The sequence below is a fragment of the Amblyraja radiata genome, chromosome 6, assembly GCF_010909765.2.
Source record: "Amblyraja radiata isolate CabotCenter1 chromosome 6, sAmbRad1.1.pri, whole genome shotgun sequence".
Classification (NCBI taxonomy): Eukaryota; Metazoa; Chordata; class Chondrichthyes; order Rajiformes; family Rajidae; genus Amblyraja; species Amblyraja radiata.
The window spans coordinates 18,035,658-18,062,277 of record NC_045961.1 but is presented as its reverse complement, the minus strand read 5'-3'; the positions used below and the strand labels follow the sequence as shown (position 1 = coordinate 18,062,277).

General features: G+C 47.1%; 2 protein-coding genes across 8 annotated transcripts in view; one reads left to right on the top strand and one right to left on the bottom strand.

Moving 5' to 3' along the window:
• Positions 1 to 7,703, bottom strand: part of slc25a15 (solute carrier family 25 member 15) — a 35,515-nt gene extending 27,812 nt beyond the window's left edge. Inside the window, exon 1 of one of the 6 annotated variants that reach the window (XM_033022258.1) lies at positions 7,589 to 7,703. The gene's annotated coding sequence lies outside the window, so the exon portion shown is untranslated. Of the gene's footprint in view, positions 1 to 2,371; positions 2,443 to 2,867; positions 3,073 to 7,546 lie in introns of those variants that run through there. The other 5 variants (XM_033022257.1, XM_033022255.1, XM_033022256.1 and 2 more) reach the window with 5 other exon arrangements.
• Positions 7,704 to 10,681: 2,978 nt separating this feature from the next.
• Positions 10,682 to 26,304, top strand: mrps31 (mitochondrial ribosomal protein S31). 2 transcript variants are annotated; one of them, XM_033022251.1, is made up of 7 exons: positions 10,683 to 10,812; positions 12,183 to 12,494; positions 17,772 to 17,930; positions 22,392 to 22,538; positions 23,578 to 23,651; positions 24,789 to 24,932; positions 25,765 to 26,304. In XM_033022251.1, the coding sequence occupies exons 1-7, from the start codon at positions 10,757 to 10,759 to the stop codon at positions 25,995 to 25,997; spliced, it is 1,125 nt and encodes a 374-aa protein (XP_032878142.1). In that variant the 5' UTR covers positions 10,683 to 10,756; the 3' UTR covers positions 25,998 to 26,304. The 2 variants fall into 2 exon arrangements, with proteins under 2 accessions (XP_032878143.1, XP_032878142.1); XM_033022252.1 differs by lacking the exon at positions 17,772 to 17,930 and having other exon boundaries at positions 10,682 to 10,812.
• Positions 26,305 to 26,620: the final 316 nt, after the last annotated feature.

Genomic DNA, 26,620 nt, shown 5'->3' with positions numbered 1-26,620 from the left:
GCAGTACCGTAGTTTGTTTATTTGTTTAGTTTGGAGATACAGCACGGAAACAGGCCCTTCGGCCCGAAGGGTCCACACGGACCACCGATCCCCGCACATTAACACTATCCTACACCCACCAGGGACAATTTTTACATTTACCAAGCCAATTCAACTTACAAACTTGCACGTCTTTGGAGTGTGGGAGGAAACCGAAGATCTCGGAGAAGACCCACGCAGGTCACGGGGAGAACATACAAACTCCGTACAGACAGCAGCCGTAGTCGGGATCGAACCCGGGTCTCCGGCGCTGCATTCGCTCTAAGGCAGCAACTCTACCGCTGCGCCACCGTGATGCATGGTGTAATGGCATGGGTGGCGCAGAGGTAAAGTTGCTGCCTTACAGCGCCAGAGACCCGGGTTTAATCCTGACCATGGGTACTGTCTGTACGGAGTTTGTACGTTCTCCCCGTGACAGCATGGGTTTCCTCCGGGTGCTCCGGCTTCCTCCCACACTCCGAAGATGAGGGGGCTTTGGTACAAATGTAAATTGTCCCCAGTGTGTAGGATAAAACTAATACTCGCTGGTCAGCGTGGACTCAGTGGGCCGAAAAGCCCGTTTCCATGCCGTTATCTCTAAACTAAACTAAACCTGTACAAGTTATCGGCGAGAGCACACATGCAGTACTGTGAGCCACTACAGGAAGGAGGTCATTAAGCTGGACATTAAGCGTGCAGAAAAGATTTATGGAGGTAACCGAATCTGGAAGAATTGAGTTATAAGGAGAGACATGAATGGTTCGAGCATTTCCCCTATAGCGCAGAAGGCTGAGGGGTGACCTTGCCGAGGTGCAGAAAATCATGTGTAGTATAGATAAGGCGAATGTTTAGAGGAATATGATCCAAACATAGGCAAATGGGAGCTGGAGCGAGGAATTGTGTTTCGGTCACTGGGAGAGGAGGTCCATTGTACAAGAGGCAGACTTAAGGGCCTGTCCCACTTACGCGATTTTTTTCGGCCACTTGCCGGCACCAGTCACAGTCGCAGCAGGTCGCCGAAAAGTTCAAAATGTTGAAAATCCAGCGGCGACCAGAAACAGGTACGACTCTTTGGGCGACTACTCACGACCAAACAGGCGTCACCCCCGCGACATGTCCATTTCAGAGTAACATTACAATAAAAAATGACACATAGTGCTGGAGTAACAGCGGGTCAGGCAGCATTTTTGGATAGCACGGATAAATGACATTTCAGCTCGGGGCCATTCTTCTGCCTGAGTATACATAAAGACGGTCTGCAGAAGGGTCCCGACCCAAAATGTCATCTGACCATTCCCTCCACTGACCTGCTGAGTTCCTCCAGCACTTTGTGTTTTGCTCAGGATTCCAGCATCTGCAGTTCCTCTTGTCTACACGATCTCCCTGTGGTTAACCCAGCAATCACTTGCCACAGTATTTTCAATCGGTATTTGTCAAATGGTCAGAAAGAACAACTGCCAAACTTCACCCAGGCAAGGCAGAGCCAGGGCTGCAATCAGCACCCTCACAAGGCAGTGGTACAACCTCACATTGTCTGTTCCCGCTACACAATACAGCAAGGTCCAAGCCCCTTTACAAATACGGCACAGTAGAAAATGATCACTGCCTGCTGGTGATCAATAACACAGCAATCAAACCATGAGCCAGCTGGCTCAGAGCAGGGAGAGTGCACTTGGCCCTCACTCTCTCTTTCATGATAGTTTAATACAATAACCTCAGACCCAATCTGAATAACGCACACACAATCAAACACACACTCTCAGTAACATACACACTCACTCTCCACTCCGAGACACGCACACTATCAGTGACACACACACGCACTCAGTGACAAACACTCCGAGACACTCGCACTCAATGACACACGCACACTCAGTGACATGCACACACTGTGATACGCACACACTCAGTGATACATACAGTGAAACACACTCAGTGATATACGCACACTCAGTGACGCGCGCACTCAGTGACGCGCGCACACACAGTGACGCGCGCACACACACACTCAGTGACACGCACACTCAGTGACAGGCACACTGTGAAACACGCACTCAGTGACACGCGCATACAGTGACACATGCGTAGTGACACGCGCGTAGTGACACGCGCGTACAGTGACATGCGCACTCAATGACACGCGCACTCAATGACACGTGCATCAGTGACACACACAAAACACACACTCAGTGGCACACACACACTCTCAGACACCAACACACACACTCAGGCACATACATTCCGAGACACACACACTCCGAGACACACAGATACACACTCTGACACACACATACTCTCACTCTCAAACCCACACTCAGTCAATCACACACAGGCCCCCCCTACCCTAACTCACCCTCCTTCTGTCCGAGTGTCCGCCGGCTGCTGCAGCTTGGGGCCAGAGCCCACCTCTCACACCTGCCCCACCCTCTGCAACCCCACCCTCCGCCCAGCTCAGCTCCACCCCCGGGGCCGGGCAACTCTGTGGGCAGACGGTGTTCCCCGCCTGTCAGTGGCATGAGCTGGGCTCCCAGCCCCAGACGCTGCCTCCTTGTACACACTCACTCTCTCACACACACACACTCACTCACTCACTCTCCCTCACACACTCATCACTCTCTCACACACTCATCACTCTCTCACATTCACTCACACAAACTCTTGTACACACACTGACTTCCTCTCATATACACACACCCTCTCTCCACACGCGCACACACACTCTCTCCCCTTCAAACACACTCTCTCACACTCATTCTCTCCTTCACACACACACACACTCTCGTTCACAGCCTCAGCAACTTCCCACGCCACCTGTCTTTGTGCCAACGCTGCCCGTTTACATTGCACATATGCCAGCCTACCCCCGGTGGGTAATGTCCGCGGACAGCTGTCCCCAGGTATCTCCCCACTCACAGCGAGCGAGCGCACTGTCCCGGAGCCACGTTGCTCTCCCAGCCGGGCTCCAATGGAGGTCGATGCTGTCTGTGGGGTTGGGTGCTGAGCCTGAGCCTGAGCCGGCGCCGGCTGCACACCGACAGGAGGGGGCAGGTTTGTCAGCGAGCAGCCTATCCCCGCACGATTGTGAAACGGCATGCTCGCTAGGTTAGAGTAATGGAGAGGCCGAGTTCACGCCAATCTTTGCCCGAGTGTGGCCTGACCAATGTACCAAAAATCAATCAATCAATCAACCTTTATTATCATCTTGCCTCAGCAACATACAGCGGACATACAGTGCAAAAACATTCATCTCATTCTTATTTACCCCCCCTAAGATTGCACAATGTCAGCTTGGGCAAATATTATGTCTACAAATCTTCCACATAGTCACAGAGCATTGAACCGTACACAATGTTTGTGCTCAACATGACACCAAAACCAACTTATATAGTTTCCATGATGCTGGTTAATACACAAAAAGACACAAAGTGCTGGAGTAACTCAGCGGGTCAGGCAGCATCTCTGGAGAACATGGATAGGTGATGTTTCAGCTCGGGACCCTGCTTCAGTCCGAGGAAGGGCTCTGCAGTTCCTTGTTTCTACTATAATCAGCACGGTGGCGCAGCGGTAGAGTTGCTGCCATACAGCGCCAGAGACCTGGGTTGGATGCTGACTACGAGTGCTGTCTGTTCTGTCAGTAGGGTGGTCAAGAAGCCCTTCGGCAGTGTCCTTCTCTGATTATTGCCTCGATGGCTCTCCTCATGTCCACGCACAGTCTAATGTCAACATTGGGTTTTGGCACAATCACAACTGGACTCACCCATGGTGTCAAACGCTCAACTGGTTCAATAATGTTCTGATCAATCAACTCCTTGATTTTAGCTTCTACTTTTCCACAAAGTCCAAATGGCGTTCTCCGCACCGGTTGAGCTATCGGCTTGACATTTTCATCAGTGGCTAACTTCACTTGCCGGCCTTTCAATTTTCCAACCCCTTGGAATACTGTGTGAAATTCCTGCCTCATGTCATCATATGACTGCACTGAATTGACATGCACTCCGATGTGAAGCGCTCCCAGCTCCCGAGCTGTATTTCTACTCAGCAGAGGTTCTCCCTTCTCCTCTATCACCACGAATTCTGCTTCAGTTTTTCTATCTCTGTGAAACATCCAATGGTCTACAATGGTTTTGTTACGGTGTATGGATATAACTTCCTACTACACCTCCTTGACATGCACTTAATTTTCTGCTGTTTCAAGCATTCCCAATGTGATCTGTCAATTACGTTGCTGTTGCTACCAGAATCTACAATCACTGGCATTGTAACACCTCCGATGGTCACTGCAACTTTCTCGTGATGGCTCTCATTCAATGCAAACTGATAATTCCTTTTAACAGAAAGCTCTCCAGCTTCATCACTGTCTTCATCACCTCCGAAATCACCTTCTACGTGTCGGACGTGACCCTTCTTTTTCTGCCAAGGTCTGTCTTTCTTTTCACTGGACTTCCCTTTCTTGCTGTAATCACTTGTTTTGTCCCTGGCCTTTTACATTTCTTTGCAAAATGATCTTTATCTCCACATTTCCTACATGTTCTACCTTTTGCTGGACAACATGCACCTTTCCCTATGTGACCCTTGTTGCCACACCTGTAACACTCGATCTCACGTTCAGTCATACTTCTTGGTCTACCGTAGGACAGCTGGTTAACTTGCCCAGTCTTTGAATCTTTCCATTTCATGCTGTGAAATTGTCACTCAACAGCTTCCAGTGCTGCTGCAATCGACAAAGCATCATTAAGGTTTATCTCACCCCCTTTTTCTAGCAGCCGTCTCCTGAGCTTGTCTGGCCTGCAATGCTGGATAACCTGATCCAATATCTGGTTTTCCACATCACCAGCCACATATTTGCATCCTACAGACACCTGTCTGAGTGTCGTCACAAATTGAAGAACACTCTCACCCTCTTCCTGCATTGTTTGGCACGGCCACACAATGACTGTTCAATGCATCTTACAGTCTTCCTTCATTCCGGTATCAGGGAGTGTTTTAATCATTTCTCGAACTGTTGGCCCTGCAGTGAAAAGAAGCAATGCTCTCCGCTGCGCCTTCTGCCCCAGCGTACTCTCCTCAAGAAAGAGTTCACGACTGTCGGCGTAAGCTTGAATTCCTCCAACCAAGCATTCCACCTCACGCTGACGGTACTCGCATCACCCGTCGGATCAAAGTGTGGAACTCCGTCAAGAGCTAAGAAATCAGCTCCAGCGACCTCCATTTAAAAAAAATCGTTATCCAGCTCGAAGTCACAGATTCAGAATCCAAAATATCTAAAATATCCAAAATATCCTCGTAGCCAATTTCACATCCTGGCCTCAGATGTTGAATAATAATGATACTGACACAATATTTATCGGTTACATTCCTTGGTCTCCGTGATTATTATCTCACTCAGCCATGGCCTCCTGCCTAGGCTTACACAGTGCACATGCTATCTGACCTCCTAGTCATCTGATACAAAGGTCATGATATTTGCATATCATCATCATGACTCATCGCCATGACACCTAGGACCTTATTCCTCGCTGTAGGATGCTCAGGGGCGACCTTTTGGACGTATAAGATCATGAGGGGAATTGATAGGACAATTTATTTTCCTCAGGGATGAGGAATCAAGAACCAGGGGACATAGATTTACGGTGAGAGAGGAAAGATAGGAACCAAGGACCTGTTTCCATGTATGACTATTACTCTGGACTATCCAAACCTCTTTAAATGCTACCATCGTATCTGGCTCCCCACCCCCCCCCCCCCCCCCCCCCCCCCCCCCCCCCCTCCCCTCCCGCAGCGCGTTACAGGTATCCACCACCCTCTGTATAAAAAATGTTCCTGTCATCTCTCATCTTAAAGCTATGCCCTCTAGTCTTTGACATTTCCACCCCGGGAAAAGGTTCTGACTCTCTACCTTATCTATGCCTCTCATAATTTTATACACTTCTATCAGGTGTCTCCTCAACCTTTGATATTCCAGATAAAACTATCGCAACTTCTTCCTGTAGCTAGTACCAAGCATCATTCTGCTAAACCTCCTCTGCACCATTTCCAAAGCCTCCACATCCTTCCTGTAATGAGGCAACCAGAACTGTACACAATACTCCAAATGCAGCCTAACTAAAGTCTTATAAAGCTGCATCATGACTGCCTTACTCTTCTATTCAATGCCTCGACAAATGAAGCACACCATATGTCTTCTTTACTGCCTTTTTATCAAGTTTTATCAGTTGTCCCCTCAACCTCCAGTTTCCCCAGGGAAAACAAACCTAGCCTTGGAACATGGAAACAGGCCCTTCAGACCAACTTGCCCACACCGACCAAGATGCCCCATCTACACTAGTCCCACCTGCCTGTATTTGGCCCATATCCCTCTAAACCTTTCCTATCCATGTGTCTGTCCAAATGTCTTTTAAATAAAGTTATTGTACATGGCTGAACTACCTCCTCTGGCAGCTCATTCCATATACTCAAGCGCCTTGAGTATTAGAAAGGCGCTATATAAATCCCATCCATTATTATTATATACCCACCACCCTCTGTGTGAAACAGTTGCTCCACAGGTTTCTGTTCATTCATTGTTCCATTGCTGGCGCATGTGACAATTGAAAACGCTGAACTCTGGACTCTTGTTGGGAAGCAGTTGGTGACTTTCTGCAGCTGGCAGCCACTTGTCAGTGAGATGCAGTGGGTTACCTCAGCCCCCTTGCAGCTGGAGGTTTTAGTTTTTTGTTTTAATTTAGTTTACAGATACAGCGCCCACCGTGTCCGCGCCGACCATCAATTATCCCATGCACTAACACCAGTGACTAGCAGAGATCCGCATGGCACGGTGCTGGGGCCGCTGCTCTTCACATTGTATACTAATGATTTAGACAAGGAGATTGAAGGCTTAGTGGCCAAGTTTGCTGACAATACGAAAATTGGTGGAGGGGCAGTAGTGTAGAGAAAGCAGAGGCTCTGTAAAAGGACTTGTACAGGTTGGGACAGTGGGCAGAGAAGTGGCAGATGGAATATAGTGTAGCAAAGTGTGGAGACATGCATTTTGGTAGAAGAAATGAGTGGGGAGAGAATCCAGAAATCGGAGGTGCAAAGGGACTTGGGAGTGCTGGTGCAGGATTTCCAAAAAGTTAATCTGCAAATCGAATCAGTAGTAAAGAAAGCAAACGCATTATTACGAGAGGGCTTGTATACAAAAACAGGGATGTAATGCTGATAAGGTATCGTGGGCAGAAGGGCCTGTTCCTGTGTTTAAGGATGTCCGATTAAGTGCGGAATAAGAGGATATTCATGTGGCTGTGATTCTAAATTCCTGCAATCCTGTGGTGTTTAGGATTACACTCCTAGTTAGCTAATCTGGATATCTGTTTGTAATTAAAAGTGAGTGACGATAATTCTTTACATTTCCAACAGATTAGCACAAAAAACAACACCGGGGAAACGGGCATGAAGAACTAGGAATGAACATTATAAACTGGATTTGAACCAGGATTACAGGCCAATAACAAAGAACAGAATTATAAACGCAAGTAATGTGAGTAGTTACCTCATTAGATTAGGCGTTGTTCTTTGAAGATTTATAACTTACCAGAGAGTATTCGGTACAAAGACGGGTACAAACTGATTAAGGCAGATACACACGGAGCTGCAGATGCAGGAATCTTGTGTAAGCAGATCTCTAAATGGATTAAAAGTCAAAGCAAAGAAAAACAAGCAAAATAAATAAAATGCATAGCCGCAGGGGTCAAGGGCAAAGAGGGACACAGGAAAAAACAACAGCATAACATCGAAGAGGGCAGATGGAGAAAAAAGTGGAAACAGGGAGTGAAAGTTGCACAAAAATCCAGATTGTTCATCTGTCAGTACTACATGTATACAAATATTGTGTTCTGAATCAAAACTCCATTCAAATCTCCCTTTTAATTTCTCCATCGTAGCAATCTCTTCTGCTCATTATTTGATTACTTTTCCTTTGCATGCAGTTGCTATAGTAACCTGCAAAAGACCCAGTAATTGAGGTGTGTAGGGTGATATTTTGTCTGTGGCTCTCTAATCCCTTTTGATAGACTTAAAATTCTCTCACTGATTGTCTTTGAGGGTTGATTATGGAGGCAACTCAAACTATAATCAGATTGGTGCTTGATTAAATCCCTCTCTGGCTCAGAAACAGCTTAGAAAATAATTCTTATAAAGAAATGAAGCAGCGCAATATCAATGTTCTGCTTTGTAAACCTTTACTTGCAAATGTCCTTCACATTCAGGATGATTTATGATAGATTTGGTGCTTATTTTGTTGCTTGTTTTTGAGTTGCTTGTCTGTGTATTATGTTCTGTTTTGGTCAACTTGCTGAAGAAAATATCCCATTAAGGTGGAAAGAGTGCAGAGACAATTTAGTTTTGTTTTAGACACAAAATGCTGGAGTAACTCAGTGGGACCGGCAGCATCTCTGGAGAGAAGGAATGGGCGATGGTTCGGGTTGAGACCCTTCTTCAGACTGAGAGTCAGGGGACAGGGAGTCCAGAGGTATGGAAGGGTAAGGTGTGAAAACGCAGATAGTGATGAAGGAAATGTAGAATGTTTCATTGTTGACTGAGGGGAAGGTGACAACAAGGCAATACAAACAGTAAAATTAATCAGAAGGACTGAGAAACTACTTGGAGAAAATGGGTGGGAGAGGGACAGGGTGAGATTTGTTTGAAGTTAGAGATATCAATATTCATACCAAAGATAGACACATAAAGCTGGAGTAACTCACTGGGTCAGATAGCATCTCTGGGCAAAAGGAATAGGTGACATTTTGGGTCGAAACCCTTCTTCAACTCAGAGTCAGGGGAGTTCATACCACTACTCAAGCGAAATATGAGGTGCAGTTCCTCCAGTTTCCATTGGGCCTCACTCTGTTTTAGTTTAGTTTAGAGATACAGCATGGAAGCAGGCCCACCTAGATCACGCCAATCATTCATCACCCTTTCACACTAGTTCTGCTATCCCAATTTCTCATCCATTTCCTACACACCAGTGGCAATTTACAGAGGACCAATTAATCTACATACCCACACATACTTGGGATGTGGGAGGAAGCCGGAGCACCCAGAGAAAACCCACGCGGTCACAGGGAGAATGTGCAAATTCCACACCCTGACAGCACCCGAGGTCAGGATCAAACCCAAAACTATGGTGCTGTGAGGCAGCAGCTCTACCTGCCGCGCCACTGTGCCGCCCTACGAGAATGTTGCCAGGACGAGGGATGAAGCTATAGGGAATAGATAGGGTGAATACACTGAGTTTTTTACCCAGGGAGGGTAGGCAAGAACCAGATGGGTTTTGAACATGGGTTTAAGGTGAGGGAGGAAAGATTTAATAGGAACCTGAGGGACAACTTTCTTCACACATAGGGCGGTCGATGTATGGAACGGGCTGCCAGAGGAGGTAGTTGGGCCAGGTACTATAACAACATTTAGAAGACACTTGGAGAGGTGCATGGATAGGACAGGTTTAGAGAGATATGGGCCAAAGGTGGGCAGGTGGGACTAGTGTAGATGGGGCATCTTGGTCGGCATCTAGACCGAATGGCATGTTTCCGTGGTGTGTGACTTTATAAACCAAGGATAAGCCCATCCCCCCCCCTTATCCATCCCTTCCCCCATCCCTCCCCCCTGTGTGTGTGTGTGTCAGTGTCTGTGTCTGTGTGTCTGTGTGTGTGTTTTGCTGTGTGTGTCTGTGTTGTGCGTGTGTGTTTTGCTGTGTGTGTCTGTGTTGTGCGTGTGTGTCTGTGTGTATGCGTGTGTGTGTGTCTGTGTCTGTGTGTGTGCGTGTCTGTGCGTCTGTGTGTGTCTGTGTGTATGTGTGTGTGTGTCTGTGTGTGTGTGTCTGTGTGTGTGTGTGTGTGTGTGTGCGTGTCTGTGTGTGTGTGTGTGTTTTGCTGTGTGTGTCTGTGTGTGTGTCTGTGTGTGTGTGTGTGTCTGTGTGTGTGTGTGTGTGTGTCTGTGTGTGTGTGTGTGCCTGTGTGTGTGTGTCTGTGTGTGTGTGTGTGTGTGTGTGTGTGTGTGTCTGTGTGTGTGTGTCTGTGTGTGTGTCTGTGTGTGTGTGTGTGTCTGTGTGTGTGTGTCTGTGTGTGTGTGTGTTTTGCTGTGTGTGTGTGTGTGTGTGTGTGTCTGTGTCTGTGTGTGTGTGTGTGTCTGTGTGTGTGTGTGTCTGTGTGTGTGTGTGTGTGTCTGTGTGTGTGTCTGTGTGTGTGTGTGTCTGTGTGTGTGTGTGTCTGTGTGTGTGTGCGTGCGCGTGTCTGTGTGTGTCTGTGTCTGTGTGTGTGTGTGTGTGTGTGTGTGTCTGTGTGTGTGTGTGTGTGTGTGTGTCTGTGTCTGTGTGTGTGTGTGTGTGTGTCTGTGTGTGTGTGTGTCTGTGTGTGTGTGTGTCTGTGTGTGTGTGTGTCTGTGTGTGTGTGTGTCTGTGTGTGTGTGTGTGTGTGTGTGTCTGTGTGTGTGTGTGTGTGTCTGTGTGTGTGTGTGTCTGTGTGTGTGTGCGTGCGCGTGTCTGTGTGTGTCTGTGTCTGTGTGTGTGTGTGTGTGTGTGTGTGTCTGTGTGTGTGTGTGTGTGTCTGTGTGTGTGTGCGTGCGCGTGTCAACCAGCGCCTGCAGTGTATTGTTTCTACCGCTGTTGGGGGGGAAGCGCTGTCCAGGGGAGCGGTTTGAGGGGCGCACAGAGAAGGTCACGTTGTCCGGGGGAGCGGGTAGACGGGCGCACAGAGAAGGTCACGCCATGGTTCCGATGCAGAGAGTGGCGGCGTTGGGAGTCGGGGCCCGGGGGACAGCGGGGTGAGGGGGGAGGGGTGGGTCAGTGAGATAAGGGGAGGGGTTGAGGGGAGAGGACAGTGGAGGGAGAGAGGGAGAAAGGGGGTAGTGAAGAGATGGAGGGAGGAGGAGGAGGGGTGGAGAAGGTGGGTAGAGGAGAGGGAAGGGGTAGTGGAGGGGTAGTGGGTGGATGGGGGAAGGAGAAGGGGGTGGTGGAGAGAGGGAAGGTGGTGGAGAGAGGGAAGGTGGTGGAAGGAAGGAAGGAGAGGGGAGGAGGGTGGTGGAGGGAAGGTGTGAGGCTGGAAGGGGGAATGAGGGGAGGTTAGGGGGGTGGAAAATAAGAGCAAGGTGAATGTAAGGGGAAGCAGGTAAGGTGAGGGTGAAGAGAGGAGAGGAATGAGAGGAGGATAGGGAGAGGACAAGGGCAGAAAGGGGGATATGGGGAGTGTGGGAGGGGAGATAGGAATGGGGTAGGGATGGTGTTGGGGAGAAGGGAGGGTTAGTTTGTTGATCTCGTTTTCTTTGCCCTTGTGTGGCCTTTAACTGTCGTGACGCACACCTACACACTTTGTTCTCTAATTGTTTCTACACCTCTGCCTTTTAAAGATGAAATCATACTGGCTTGTCCTATTGTCACAGAGCTGTACAGCATGGAAACAGGCCCATCAGCCCATGTGGTCCATGCTGACCATGTTGGTATACTGGGATGGTCCCACTTGTGTGCATTTGGCCCAAATCCCTCTATGGACCCTTCCTATCCATGTATCTGTCTTTTATAAGTAGTTGTATCTACTTCTGTAGCTTCCTCTGGCAGCTCATTCCAGGTCCGGACTACCCTCAGAGTGAAAAAATTGCCCATGAGGTGAGAGGGGAAAGATTTAATGGGAACCTGAGGGACAACTTTTTCACACAGAGGGTGGTGGGTGTATGGAACAAGTTGCCAGAGGAGGTGGTTGAGGATGGTACACCAACACCATTTACTAGACATTTGGACGGGTAGATGGATAGGAAAGGTTTAGTGGGATATGGGCCAAACGTAGGCAGGTAGGACTAGCGGAGATGGTGCATTTTGGTTGACATGGATAAGTAGAGCAGAAGGGCCTGTTTCCATGTTGGATGACTAACTGATGCGCTGCAATGCTAAGAACTTTATTCTGCACTCTGTACCATCCCCTTTGCTCTACCTATTGTACTTGAGTTTGTCTTAATTGTATTTATGTGTAGTATTATCTGATCTGTTTGGGTAGCATGCAACACAAAGATTTTCACTGTACCTCAGTATACGTGACAATAATAAACCTGAACCTAGCTGCTTTGGCCAGAAAAAGAATCATTTGGGATAAGAGAGGACACCTTGTGCTTAGTTCTGATGTCACTTGTACTTGTTGTTGTAGCCTGCTCTTGCTGACTGGAGCGGGAGGAAGGTGGATCTTCACTGCATCGGCTGCGCTGAGGAAGGAGCATGAACCGCCGCAGGCTACGTCCCCCGTGCAGCCGCAAGATGCCGAGGAAACGGAAGCTGCTCCGCCCGGCAAAGCCCATCTGCTCAACCTCATTGGTGGCATGAAAGTGGAAGTCAGCTCCAAGAGGAAGTTCCAGGCCCTGAGACTGGAGAGGGCCAAGGCCAGAGCAAAGGCTGAGCCCGAGGAATTGGAGAGCACCAGTAGCATGTTTCAGAAGGCAGCAGAGGAAAGGAGCACGCAGAGGTAAGGCTCTAAAGGGAAGGCGGCAGAGTGGCACAGCGGTAGAGTTACTGCCTTACTGCGCCAGAGACCAGGGTTCCATCCCTACGGGTGCTGTCCGCACGGAGTTTGTACGTTCTCCCCGTGGCTGCATGGGTTTTCTCCGGATGCTCTGGGTTCCTCCCACACTCCACAAAGACATGCAGGTTTGTAGGTTAATTGGCTTCTGTAAAATTGTAAATTGTGTCAGATAGTGCTTGTGTGCAGCGGGGTGATCGCTGGTCAATACGGACTTGATAGGCCAAAGGGTCTGTTTTCATGCTGTATTTCTAAAGGCTAAAGACGCCCAGAAAAGATATGGGTTTGTTATTGTCACCAAGGTATAGGGTTAGGTTATATTGTCACCTGTACCCAGGTATAGGGTTAGGTTATTATTGTCCTGGTGGCACTGGATGAAGAAGGAGGTCGACCTGGCTCAGTCTGATGCTGATGTCTCGTTGCAATTTGGGAGAAGGGCCATGGAAGGCTTTGCATGGCAGAGCTTGGAAGGAAGGCCATGGGGCATGGGAGCAGAGTGACTTGGGGAGTATGCGTTAATAAACCAAAACCTGTCACCCGTACCGAGGTACAGTGACAAGCTTTCTTTTGCATTCTGTCCTATCAGATCAGATAATACCCAACATAAATACAATCAAGTCAAACTCAAGTACAATAGGTAGAGCAAAGGGGAAGATACAGAGTGCAGAATATAGTTCTCAGCATTGTAGCGCATCAGTTCCAGAGATAAAGTCCAATGTCCACAATGGGGTAGAGGTGAATCGGACAGCACCCTAGCTTATGGAAGGATCGTGAATTCAGAATTGTCACGATGAAAAAGGACTGAGCCATATTTATACACTGGTGAACTTGCCCATGCTGACCAAGATGTACCATCTACACTAGTTCCACCTGCCCATGTTTGGCCCCTATCCCTCTAAACCTTTCCTATCCATGTACCTGTCCAAGTGTCTTTTAAATATTGTTATAGTCCCTGCCTCAACTACCTCCTCTGGCAGCTCGTTCCATATCCCCACCACCCTCCCTGTGAAAAAGTTGTCCCTCAGATTCCTATTGAATGTTTCCCCTCTCACCTTAAACCTATGTCTCTGGTTCTGAATTATCCTACTCTGGGGGAAAAATACTGTGTGTGTTATGATTAGACAAATGCCAATGAATTCACATTGTCCAGTGTTTTTCAACTTTGAAAACAGGAGGTTGTTGTGTAAATAAGGCTCAGTCCGTGTTTCTGACAATTCTTGCCTCCTGGTTCCATGAACACTAATTTAAGGTTCTGGAGGATGCATGACCCTACCTGAGCTCCTGGAAGTGGGACTAGCTTAAATAGCTGTTGTGTAGAAAGGGTGCAGAGAAAATTTATGAGGATGTTGCCGGGACTCGAGGGCTTGAGCGGCTTGAGGAGAGGTTGGGTAGAAACACAGTAAAATAGGTGCAGGAGTAGGCCATTCGGCCCTTCGAGCTATATGATCATGGCTGATAATCTAAAATCAGTACCCCGTTCCTGCTTTTTCCACATAACCATTGATTCCGTTAGCCCTAAGAGCTAAATCTAACTCCCTCTTGAAAATATCGTGAATTGACCTCCACTGCCTTCTGTGGCAGAGAATTCCACAGATTCGCAACTCTCTGGGTGAAAACTTTTTTTCTCATCTCAGTCCTAAATGGCCTACCCATTATTCTTAAACTGTGACCCCTGGTTCTGGCCTCCCCAACACCGGGAACATGTTTCCTGCATCTAGCCTGACAATTCTTTAAAAATGTTATATGTTTCTATAAGATCCCCTCTCATTCTTCTAAATTCCAGTGAATACAAGCCCAGTCGACCCATTCTGATTCAGATTCAGATTCAGATTCAATCTTAATTGTCATTGTCACTGTACAATACAGAGACAACGAAATGCAGTTAGCATCTCCCTGGAAGAGCGACATAGAATATGATTTCAATAAATAAATCTATTTACATGTATATGACATATTCTTTCATCATATGTCAGTCCCGCCATCCCGGGAATTAATGTGGTGAATGTACACTGCACTCCCTCAATAGCAAGAATGTCCTTCCTCAAATTACGAGACCAAACTTGCACACAATACTCCAGGTGCGGTCTCACCAGGGCCCTGTACAACTGCAGTAGGACCTCCTTGCTCCTAAACTCAAATCCTCTCGCAATGAAGGCCAACATGCCATTAGCTTTCTTCACTGCATGCTGCACCTGCATGCTTACTTTCAGTGACTGATGTACAAGCACACCCAGGTCTCGTTGCACCTCCTCTTTTCCTAATCTGACACCATTCAGATAATAATCTGCCTTCCCGTTGCCACCAAAGTGGATAACCTCACATTTATCCACATTATATTGCAACTGCCATGCACCTGCACACTCACCCAATCTATCCAAGTCACCCTGCAGCCTCATAGCATCCTCTCAGTTCACACTGCCACCCAGCTTTGTGTCATCTGCAAATTTGGAGGTGTTGCATTTAAATCCCTCGTCTAAATCGTTAATATACATTGTAAACAACTGGGGTCCCAGCACCGAGCCTTGCGGCACCCCACCAGTCACTGCCTGTCATTCTGAAAAGGACCCATTAATTCCTACTCTTTGCTTCCTGTCTGCCATCCAGTTCTCTATCCATGTCAATGCCATACCCCCAGTGCTCTCATTTTGCATTCTAATCTATTGTGTGGGACCTTGTCAAAGGCTTTTTGAAAATCTCGATACACCACATCCATTGGCTTTCCCTTATCCATTCTACTTGTTACATCCTCAAAATAAATCCCAGAAGATTATTCAAGCATGATTTCCCCTTCATAAATCCATGTTGACTTTGACCGATCCGATCACTGCTTTCCTGTGGGACTAGGACTTTATTCCTTGAAACGCAGGAGGATGAGGGTTGATCTTATGGAGGCGTATAAAATCATGAGGGGATAGGAAGGGGTGAATGCGCAGAGTCTTTATCCAAAGTAGGGGAATCGAGAACCATAAGTTTAAGGTGAGAGGGGAAAGATTTAATGGAAACCTGCTGATGTGCTCTCTAATCAGAAACACAACTCCCCCATCTTTCTTATCCCCACCTCTATCACACCTAGCGTGGTATCCCAGAGCACCAAGCTGTCACTCCTACCTTTCCCTCAACCATGTATCTAATAGCCATGATATCCCAGTGCCTGTAACTGTCCATGCCCTAAAGGGCCTGTCCCATTTAGACCATTTTTTAGGCGACTCCCAGCGACTGTCGTAGTCGTAGCAGGTCGCTGAAAAAGCGGCGACTGGACCCCCGCCTACAACAACGTCTACGACAAGCTACAACAACCTACCACCTAGTCGACGTCAAGCTACGGCGACCTACCGACAACCGGCGACCTAATCATCACGACTTAGGACGTCCACCTACGACGACACCTACGACATCCTACGATCACACAGGCGACAACCAAAGTCAACCTTCGTCCACCCGCGACAAGGTACGACCCTGTCGGCAGCAACTGAAGACAATGCCTGTCGCTACTTGACTTCCCTTGACGCCGGTACGTGTCACCGGTTGACGTAGGTAGTCGCCAATGGAATTCACCAAAGTCAGCACCGGCTACAACCCACGTCAACTGACGACGACCTACCACAGCACCTACGTCAGGAGATGTCGAGCTACGCTCATTGGCGTCAAACCCACTCGTCGCCTGTCGCCAAAAGTTTTTGAACATGTTGAAAATCCAGCGGCGACCAGAAAGATGCTACAACTCTTTGGGTGACTGAGGAGACTACTCACGACCATACAGGCCACACCCCGGCGACCATGTGGCGACAAGCCTAGCGCCTGTAGTCACCTAAAAAATAGCCTACGTCCTTGGGACAGGCCCTTAAGTGTGTCTACCTTGAAGGTCTCCTGTGTTTGCTGCCCAATAGCCTTCTGATGATACGTCTCTATAATTCCAGGAGGAAATGAGAATCGTGGCTAACATTTCCCTGCAGTACTGCATAACACTCACAAAGTGGCAATACAAGTAGATAAAGTGGCAAAATAGGCTTGTTGCCATACGTGTTTGATACATCACTCGCACGGTGACGCAGCGGTAGAGTGATGTATCACTCGCCAGAGACCTGGGTTCATTCCTGACTACGGGTGCCGTCTGTACGGAGTTTGTACGTTCTCCTCGTGAACACCTGGGTTCCTCCGGGTGCTCTAGTTTCCTCCCACACTCCAAAGACGTACAAGTATATAGGTTAATTGGCGTCAATAAAGATTGTAAATTGTCCCTAGTGAAGGGGAGTCAAATTCATTTTAGGTCACGGGCAAAATGCGACTTCATGCATCGCAGCGCAAACGCAGTCCGATCTGGCACCGCGGACATCTGCAGCCCGCTCTGTCTTCGGGGAAATCATCATGCGGGCCGGATCGGACCCCTTGCAGCCCGCAAGCCGCGAGTTTGACACCCATGCCCTAGTGTGTAGGATAGTGCTAGTATACGGGGCTCGCTAGTCGCCATGGACTCAGTGGGCCGAAGGGCATCTCTACACTAAACTAAAGGACTGAACATTGAGTATAAGAATCACAAAGTCATATTGCAGCTTTAAGGGACTTTGGTTAGGCCACATTTGGAGTGTTGCATGCCTGGATTAGGGGTATTAGCTACAGCGCCAGTTTGGACAGACTTGTCTTGTTTTATCTGGAACGCCGGAAGTTGAGGAGAGACCTGATAGAAGTAGATAAAATGATGAGAGTCATGGATAGGGTAGACATACAGAACATTTTTCCCCAGGGTGGAAATATCAAAGACCAGAGGGCATAGCTTTAAGGTGAGGAGGTAAACTTTAAAGATGTGCAGAGCAAGTTTTATTTTACACAGATGGTGGTGGGTGCCTGGAATGTGCTATGGGGGGTGGTGGTGGAGGCAGATGCAATAGTGGTGTTTAGGAGACTTTTGGATAGGCACATGGATATGCAGGGAATGGAGGGATATGGATCATGTGCAAGCTGATGAGTTGGTCTTGGCAACATGTTCAGCACAGACATTGTGGGCTGAAGGGCCTGTTGCTGTGCTGTACTGTTCAATGTTCCATGTACTGAGATACAGAGGCCTGTTGTGGCTCCGTCATTCCCACCTGGGGCCAGAAACGACACCTGTCCAGGCAAGAAGTTAAGAGAATAACATTGCAAGATTTGGTTTAATTTTTATAATTCTGGAGTTGCCACATAGAGCGATGAGTGAATAATTGGTGCGCGTTTGTACGTCTGTTTCAGTGGCGAGACGGTAAGCCGGGACCTTGCTGCAGCGGCGTCTGCGGTCGCATCTTCCATGCCTCGCCACAAGGCGCAGGTCGAGTCCGAGCTGCTCCAACAACTGAGAAAACACGAATCGGAAACGGAGGCACATCGGCATGGAGATGCCCGCAACATCGGGTAAGTCCGGAGACGAGGACACGGCTGTGGGCATTCAGTGAAGTGATCTGTAAATGGACTGGGCACCACAGTGGCAGAGTTGCTGCCTCACAGCGCCAGGCATCTGGGTTCAATCCTGACCACAGGTGCGGTCAGTTCGGAGTTTACACGTTCTCCCTGTGACCGCGTGGGTTTTCCCCAAAAGCTCCCGTTTCCTCCCACACTCCAAAGACGTGCAGGTTTGTAGGTTAATTGGTCTCTATAAATTGGCCCTCGTGTGTAGGATAGAACTAGTGTGCAGGTGATCCCTGGTCGACGCAGACACGGTGGGCCAAAGGGCCTGTTTCCACGCTGTATCTCTAAAGTCTAAAGAGTGTGAAGTGTGTGTAGAGTTCATTTTTTGATTGGTTATCTCAATCTATCCCACCCTTCCCCCCCCACCCTCACCCCACAACATGACCCGTATTTCCCTGCTCACGGGTTTTTTCCAAATTCAATCTACAAGTCGCTATGACTGGGGCTCTGATTTCCACATGTTCCGGAGCACTAACATCAAACTAGTTTGTCTTCATGTAATGCAGTCATGGAGGTTTACAGCACAGAAACAGGCCCGTCCGCCCACATGCCGACCAAGTTGGCATACTGGGTTAGTCCCATTTCCCTGCATTTGACTCGTATCCCCCCCCCCACCTAAACACTTCCTATCCATATATTCGTCCAAATGTCTATTAAAGGTCGCAATCTGCAGCTTCGCCTGGCCGAGGAGTGACACCTTCATTCTATATCATATTCTCAGTGTGTCGGGACTTCCATCTTCAAAAATAGCGGGGTGGAGACAGGCTTCTCAGCCACATATGCTCATCAAAACACAAAGTGCCAGAGTAACCTGTGGTTCAGGGGGCATCTGTGGAGGAAATTGACTGGCAGACTGTGTCCGTAGATGGATCACCTCCACTCAGTCTGCAGATGCTCCCTCCAGCACTTTGTGTTCTGCTCAAGACTCCAGCACCCGCCGTTTCTTGTGCCTCAGTAATATATGCTACACCTCCAAACAGACGTGGGTGCGTGGGATACATTGGACCTTTTAAAAAATGGTTGAGAACTATACCACGTACAAAATGGAGAGACAAGAACTGCAGAGGCTGGAATCTTGAGTAAAACATAAAGTGGAGGAGGAACTCAGTGGGTCAGGCAGCATCTGCAGAGGGAATGGACAGACAAGGTTTCAGATTGGGACCTTTCTTCAGATTCGACTGAAGAAGGGTTCTGATCTGAAAAAGTCACCTACGTTCTCCAGAGATGCTGCCTGAACCGCTGAGTTACTCCAGGACTTAGTTTCACTCACTGACAATGTATGAGGCTTGATAAAGTTTACCCACTTTTCACTATAAGTGCTGATAGTCCCAGAGAATGCTGTCTAAGCGGGAGGTTTGTGCACAGATCTGCTGCCACCAGTCCCTGATCATTGCATTGGAGAGGCGGACAGTTGAAGTGCTTCAGTGGCCAGAAATGTATTGTTATTTGTTGGCATTTCAGCATGGAGTAATGGTCAGCTGATCCTTCTGCTCTGTTTGTCTCTGACTGACACTTAGAGTCATACAGCACGGAAACAGGCCCTTCGGCCCATGCTGACCAAGATGCCCCATCTCCACTTGTCCCAATTTGACCACGTTTGTCCCATATCCCTCTAAACCATTCCTATCTTGGTTCTTGGTTACTTGGTCCTCCAAAATATTCCAACTGGAATTTAAACTGGAGGTACACTATCCATGTACCTGTCCAAGTGTCTTAGATGTTGTTATACTACCTGCCTCAACTACCTCCTCCAGCCGCTCTGTGTGGGGGGGGAAAAAACTATGACGTGTTTAAATGATTTATTTTTTTGCCAATAGTTGCTACAAAGGAGAGAGGAATAAATTTGGGTGTTCTGTGAAAACATTATTTATTCTACAGAAAAACTGGGTTATACTAAAATGTGTTTTGTGCTTTTTTTTTAGATATATTTGAAACGTAGTCTTATTGTATGAACTGCTAAAAAAAATACATCTCTCGATGCTGCTGTACACATCATCAGTGATGTAACCTGGGTGTTTCGGGTCTTTCAACATCAGACACCCTCACCCAGGCGACCCAGCCGTGGTTGACCAGACCACGACTTGTGTTCAGGTGGCATTCGCTCCTCCCCATGGTCCTCCTCTCCTGATCCAGAGCCATCTCGAGTCGTCCTTCTCCGCTGCCTCTGTGTACCAAATCGATTCAGTATAGCACTGCAAGCTGGTGATAACCGCAAATCCCCAATGTTTTTGTAAATCAGAACTGAAATATCATCATTTTCAAACGGTTACCCAGAGTAATGAGTGTGTTCACTTGCATCAACATTTCTTTCAAATCAGAAAAGATTGAACAAGTTTTCCTAGTTGCATCAAGTTCAGGATTGACTTTCTGTAAAATAACGGGTGGATGATAATGCACTGCACTACAAAACATAGCTGTTTTTTTAATTTTACTGTGACTTAATATTTATTAAAGTAGTCTAATTTGCCATATGCCAGATACTGTGTCCAGTACTCATGGTTTAGTGCAGATCACTTGTGTGTGCCTCCGTAGATAATGCCATGACCTGATTTATTTGACAATCTGCCACCAATAACAACTGAAAAACAACAACTAGATAGCTAATCCTGGCTGCACCAGATTGCAATGTCTCGACCATGGAGCAGACCAAATTAACACAGGCAATCTAAATGACTTCTCTTTGGAATTCAATGCATCCAAAACTGTCTCCACAGACGTATTAATTCAATTTGTCTACATTTTAAAAAAAACCTTTTCTATTGGCGTGCTGTAAGATAAATAATTAAAAAGGCAAGCTTCTTTGATATAATTCAAAATTGAACATCTTCTGAAACAACCAAGTGAAGGAATGTCCATGAAGAATAAAGTTCTGAAAGAGCCTTGTGCTATTCTGCTATTTCTGTTTGCTACCAATCTTGGTAGAGTGGATATGGAGAGGAAGTTTCCACTAGTGGGAGAGTCAAGGACCGGAGGCCAAAGCCTCAGAATGAAAGGACTTTCCTTTTGGAAGGAGATGAGGTGGAATTTCTTTAGACAGAGGGTGGTGAATCTGTGGAATTCATTGCCACTGAAGGCCGTGGAGGACATGTTAGTGAATATTTTTAAGGTAGAGATGGATAGAATCTTGATTAGTACAGGTGTCTGGGGTTATGGGGAGAAGGCAGGAGAATGGGATTGAGAGGGAGAGATAGATCAGCCATGATTGAATGGCGGAGAAGACTTGATGGGCCGAATGGCCTAATTCTGCTCCCATCACTTATGAACAATTATCTGCGTGTGTGGATTGTAAAGTCTCCAAACCTTCAGCTGAACTGGAAACATTTTATACCTTTTGAATATCCATTCCTGGGAAACAAAATGTGATAGATATTAGAGAGAATAATTTTGAAACATAATGTGCCTATTAAAGAAAACCCAGAATTGTAGTGGGTCCATTTACCGTTAATTGTTTAACACTGTTGAACAATAAACAATGGTAGAAATGTGATCAAACCGTGGTGGGTCAGCTACTTCAATCTTTATTTGTTTGGATATATGGTACAGTTTAAATATATCAAAGAAATAAAGCTTATTGCACTAAGCAAGGCTACCTGCCTTGGCTTTACTAAAAATGGAATGGGCTGCCAAAGGAGGTAGCTGGGGCAGGTATTATAACAGCATTTAAAAGACGTTAGTGTAGAAATGAGGAACTGCAGATGCTGGTTTATAAAAAAAAAAGACACAGTGCTGGAGTAACACAGCGGGTCAGGCTGCATGAACGTTGCTTGGGGTACTTACCTAGTTCACAGCTTAAATGGGGCTTCTCGGTTGGCATGGAGGAATTGGGCCGAAGGGCCTGTGTCCGTGCTGGATTACTCTAAGGCTCTAAGGCTACCTGCCTTGGTTTTATGAGGAGCAGTGTGGATTGGTGCAGCCTGAAGCTCCGTCAGCATTGTTTCATCAGTTGTTCAACTGAATGCTCGGAAATGTGATGGGCTTTCTTTCCCCTCTCGCCCCTTCTAGAACCACACCACTCATTGAAGTGCGTTAATTGGTCCTCTGTAAATTGTGTGGGGAGTGGATGAGAAAGTGTGAATGGGTGATCGATGGTCGGCACAGCCTCGACGGGCCGAAGGGCCTGTTTCCACGCTGCATCCCTGAAATAAACAGTACCATTCAACGTATTTGTTCCCCTGTTGTTATTAAAATCCTGGAATTAGGTACATTCCGTGGAAACAACACATGGTTTTCTTTGGGATCAGTGGTAAAGCAGCTTAACTCTCTCAGTCGGCCCGAGCTGTTAATTATTATCCAGCATTGTATCGTTTTCATCTACAAGGACAAGATATTCTGATTGTGGGTTTGTAAGAAGCAAAAAGCATGCCTGCATTTGTTGAAATAAACTTGTTTGAACGATGCTGCTTTCAGTGATATAATTGCAAACATGAAGATTGGGCGGGCTGCTGGAACACGGGCCGCGACCAGAGCCACCAGCCAAATCCGCTTCGATGATGATGGGCAAGGCTTCGTTCACCATGCAGGAATTACTAGTGAGCTCAGCGCACTGAGGAAGAGGTACTTCTACTAATCATCTTGATAATAACATCGCCCCTTGCCTGAGACAAATGTTTTGATTTCAAACTCGTGTGAGGGGACAAATAAACGGAGACAAGTCAGCCACTGCGCCAGCTTCTATCTCCTTCCCAAAATCCACAAGCAGGATTAAAGTTCGTCTCCACATACCTCGGTTCCATCCCACCCACCCCTGTCCAGTCCCTTCCCACCTACATCCGAGACACTGTCTGCACTATTTAACTAGCTTGCAATTCCTCATTCATACCCTATCCATTACCCTCCACAGTATCATCCATAATTCCCTGTCCTTCGTCCCTTCAGCTGCCTTACAGCGTCAGAGGCCCGGGTTCAGATGCATTTTGAATGGAGGTGTAAAGGGACTGGAGGTTCATGGTAAATTCGGGGAGGGACCGGAGGTCCGTGTGACCTGACGTCGGGTGGGAGGTGTAAAAGGGACTGGGCATCCATGGTAAAAATTAGGCAACAGGGGCCTAGGAATTTTAAGTTATTGAAATATCGCAGAGTGTGAGGTGTCTCGGATGGAGGTGGGAAGGGACTGGACAGGGGTGGGTGGGATGGAATCGAGGTATGTGGAGATGAATTTAGCGGGACAGGGAGCAGGCAGGAACAATGGGTCTGCCAGGGCAGTCCTGCTTGTGGGTTTTGTGGAAGGGGATAGAAGCTGGCAGTGTGGAGCTGGGGAACGATGGGAACTGTGGGGGCAAGATAGCCAGAGATGATCTGTGGGGTCTGCTGTATTTGACTGTATTGACCTGATAACATTAGCAAGCTACTTTACTATTATCAATGTCGTGATGCCCCAGAGAAATTGAGTTAAGGAAAGTTTTGTTTTTTTCTCTCTGCGATTTGGGTTTTTTGAAACTAAATGACAAATTTCAAAATGATCAATTTCCAGGGATAGTAAATTTGAACATATTTTTGTTTAACGCCAGCAAGCTAACTGGACTATGAAGCAAGCATTTTATCTCTGTTTTTGTTGGGAATGGCCGCAAACCACACATCTTCTTTCTCTATTCAGGAAGGAGCTTTACACTGGGAGGAGGTTAAACATCTTCCCTGCACCAACGGAATCAGAAAACCTACCAGGAATTGGTTGGTTGCATTTTTCTTGCATTAATTTTCATATTTCTATTATCAATGCTTGACCATTTCGACTTTAAATGGGGAGATATTCCTTCCTGTCTTATCGTGCTGTCACTAATAGATCTGTTGCATTTCCTCACCAGGTGGCAGAGTAAAAATACCAGTGCGTTGGGACATTTAGATCACTAAGCTTGTTCCATGTCAATCAATCAATCAATCAATCAGTTTTATTCGTCACTTGCACATAAAGTGCAATTGAAATGAATTTGTCAGCAGCGGTACAATGAAAAGAACACACAAAAACACAATAATCTGTTATTTATATATCAACAAATCTTTTCTGAATTCCTCTTCCTTGTCATAGAACAGTACAGCACAGGAACAGGCCCTTCGGCCCACAATGTCAGTACTGATCATGATGCCAGCACCAACTCTTACCTACCTGCACATAATCCATATCCCTCCATTCCCTGCATATCCATATGTCTCTCCAAAAGTCTCTTATCATAGTTTCCTCCACCACCACCCCTGGCAGCATGTTTCAGACCCCCGTCACCATCTACCCTGTGCATCTTCTTTAAACTTTTCCCCTCTCACCTTGAGGCCAGAGAGTTAGATAGAGCTCTTGAAGATAGCAGAGTCAAGGGATATGGGGAGAAGGCAGGAACAGGGTACTGGTTGTGGATGATCAGCCATTGAATGGCGGTGCTGGCTCAAGGGCCAAATGACCTACTTCTGCAACTATTGCTGATTGTCTATGCCCTCTAGTCTTTGCTTTTTCCATCCTGGGATAAAGGTTCTCAGTGTCTTACTTATGCCTCATAATTTTATCTGGTCTCCTCGCAACCTCCAATGTTCCAGAGAAAACAATGCAAGTCTGTCCAACCTCTCCCTGTAGCTAATACTCCGTCATCCAGGCAGCAAGAAAGTTTGAATAGAAGGTCTGCTTTGCAGTGAGTTGCTCATTTCTCCAATTACCCTGGGTGACAAGTCAAGGAAAATGTAATAAGATAGCTTTGTATCTTTTGAAATTGAAACAGTGTAAAAGTACAGATAACTGTATATTTTCTGCTTGTCTGAAATGAGATGGTGGTGTCTGGAGATAGTGGTATCTGTCCATTTGGTAATTGGATTATGTTTGGCTAGTGCTGCAGCCGTCACTATGGGATGTGGAGCAGGCCGGGCGGATAGCGGCTGTCACTGAGCACTTGCCTCGCAATGGATTTGAGGAGATGATCCAGTGGACAAAGGAAGGGAAGCTCCGGCACTTCCCTATCGACAATGAGGCCGGTACGTGCCTTTATCATGCTCATTCTGTGTCCAGTTAACACACATGTGTAGATTAACCCTTATTAATTCATGCCACATAACCTTCACCACACAAATATGCATGCCACCCGTTACATGGTATTTATAGTACTACACAAAGTCTCTGCCTCTCCCTCTCCCTCTCCCTCTCCCTCTCCCTCTCCCTCTCCCTCTCCCTCTCCCTCTCCCTCTCCCTCTCCCTCTGCCTCTGCCTCTGCCTCTCCCCCTGCCTCTTCCCCTGCCTCTCCCCCTGCGCCTCTGCCCCTGCGTCTCTGTCTCTGTCCCTCTGCCTCTCTGCCTCTCTCTCTCTCTGTTTTTATTTATTGGGCCACCACGCACACACACACACACACACAGCACAGACACATCGGCCCAACTTTCCCACACCGACCAACATGCCTCATCTGCACTAGTCACACCTGCCCGCCTTTGGCCCATTATCCCTCTAAACCTTTCCTGTCCATGCACCCGTCCAAGTGTCTTTTCAATGATATAGTACTTGCATCTTGTGAAAAAGAATAGGTGATGTCTCTGGTCAAAACCCTTCTTCAGACTTGGTTGGAGAGAGGTGGAGAACTTCTTCAAAGTTGGCATACCTTGAGGAGATTTATGCCGAGGTAGTTTAGTTTATTGTCACGTGTAACGAGATACAGTGAAAAGCTTTTTGTTGCATGCTATCCAATTAGTGAAAGGACTATACCTGATGCATTCGAGCCGTGTACAGATACAGGATAAAGGGAATAAAGTTTAGTGCAAGATTTTTGTTGTTCAGTTTGGTAATGATCTAGTTTTAAAATTCCCGCTGATATTGCAGGTCTGGAAGAAGAGGAAGGTGTGGAATTCCATGAGCACGTATTCCTGGATAAACACTTGCACGGGTTCCCCGAGGAGGGTTCGATCCGCCACTTCATTGACCTGGTCGCCAATGGGTTAAGCAAGAATCCCTACTTATCGGTGCAGAGGAAGATTGAACACATCGATTGGTTTCGCCAGTACTTCCACCAGAAGCAAGATGTTCTTACTGAAAGTGAAGTGTACGTTAACTGAAATCCAGGCGTCTGGTTTACACTTGGTGGTACGTAACACCCTGAATTGCTGCGGTAGATATGCATCTTTTTATAACGCCATTGAAAGGTGTGCGGTCTTGACCGCTGTTGTACTGTAAACTGATTGCCAGAAATCTTCCTTCCCTCCGCAAATGTGTATGTGAATTCATGTGCAGTGATCATATATTACTGGAAACCAATGTAAATGCAATAACTTGGGTTAGGAATGGATTGTTCCCCAGTTAATAAACCACTTTGAAGTGTTATAACCATCCGATGCAGAAATAAATCCAAATACAATCTCTGAATTATTTTTGCTTTCTCCGAATTACTGCAGGGAAGTATAAACTCGAGTCATTTCTCGGTCCGTGGCGACAAGGAACTGCTGATGCCGGTTAATACACAAAAAGACACCAATTGCTGGGGTGGCTCAGCAGGTCAGGCAGCATCTCTGGAGTACATGGGTAGGTGACGTTTTTGGGTCAGGACCCTTCTTCAGATAATTTTCAGTCTGAAGAAGGATATCGACCGGGAACTTTCGCCATCCATTATCTCCGGCGATGCTGCCTGACTCACTGAGTTAAGACCCTGTCCCACTTTCCCGAGTTACTCACAAATTCTCCC

Bases quoted from the DNA above. Each gene is read 5' to 3' on its own strand.
- mrps31 (XM_033022251.1), top strand. From the start codon at position 10,757: ATGGTTCCGATGCAGAGAGTGGCGGCGTTGGGAGTCGGGGCCCGGGGG. The intron at 17,931-22,391 runs GTAAGTCCGGAG...TGCTGCTTTCAG, and splicing joins GGAGATGCCCGCAACATCGG to TGATATAATTGCAAACATGA. The intron at 22,539-23,577 runs GTACTTCTACTA...TTCTCTATTCAG, and splicing joins CTCAGCGCACTGAGGAAGAG to GAAGGAGCTTTACACTGGGA.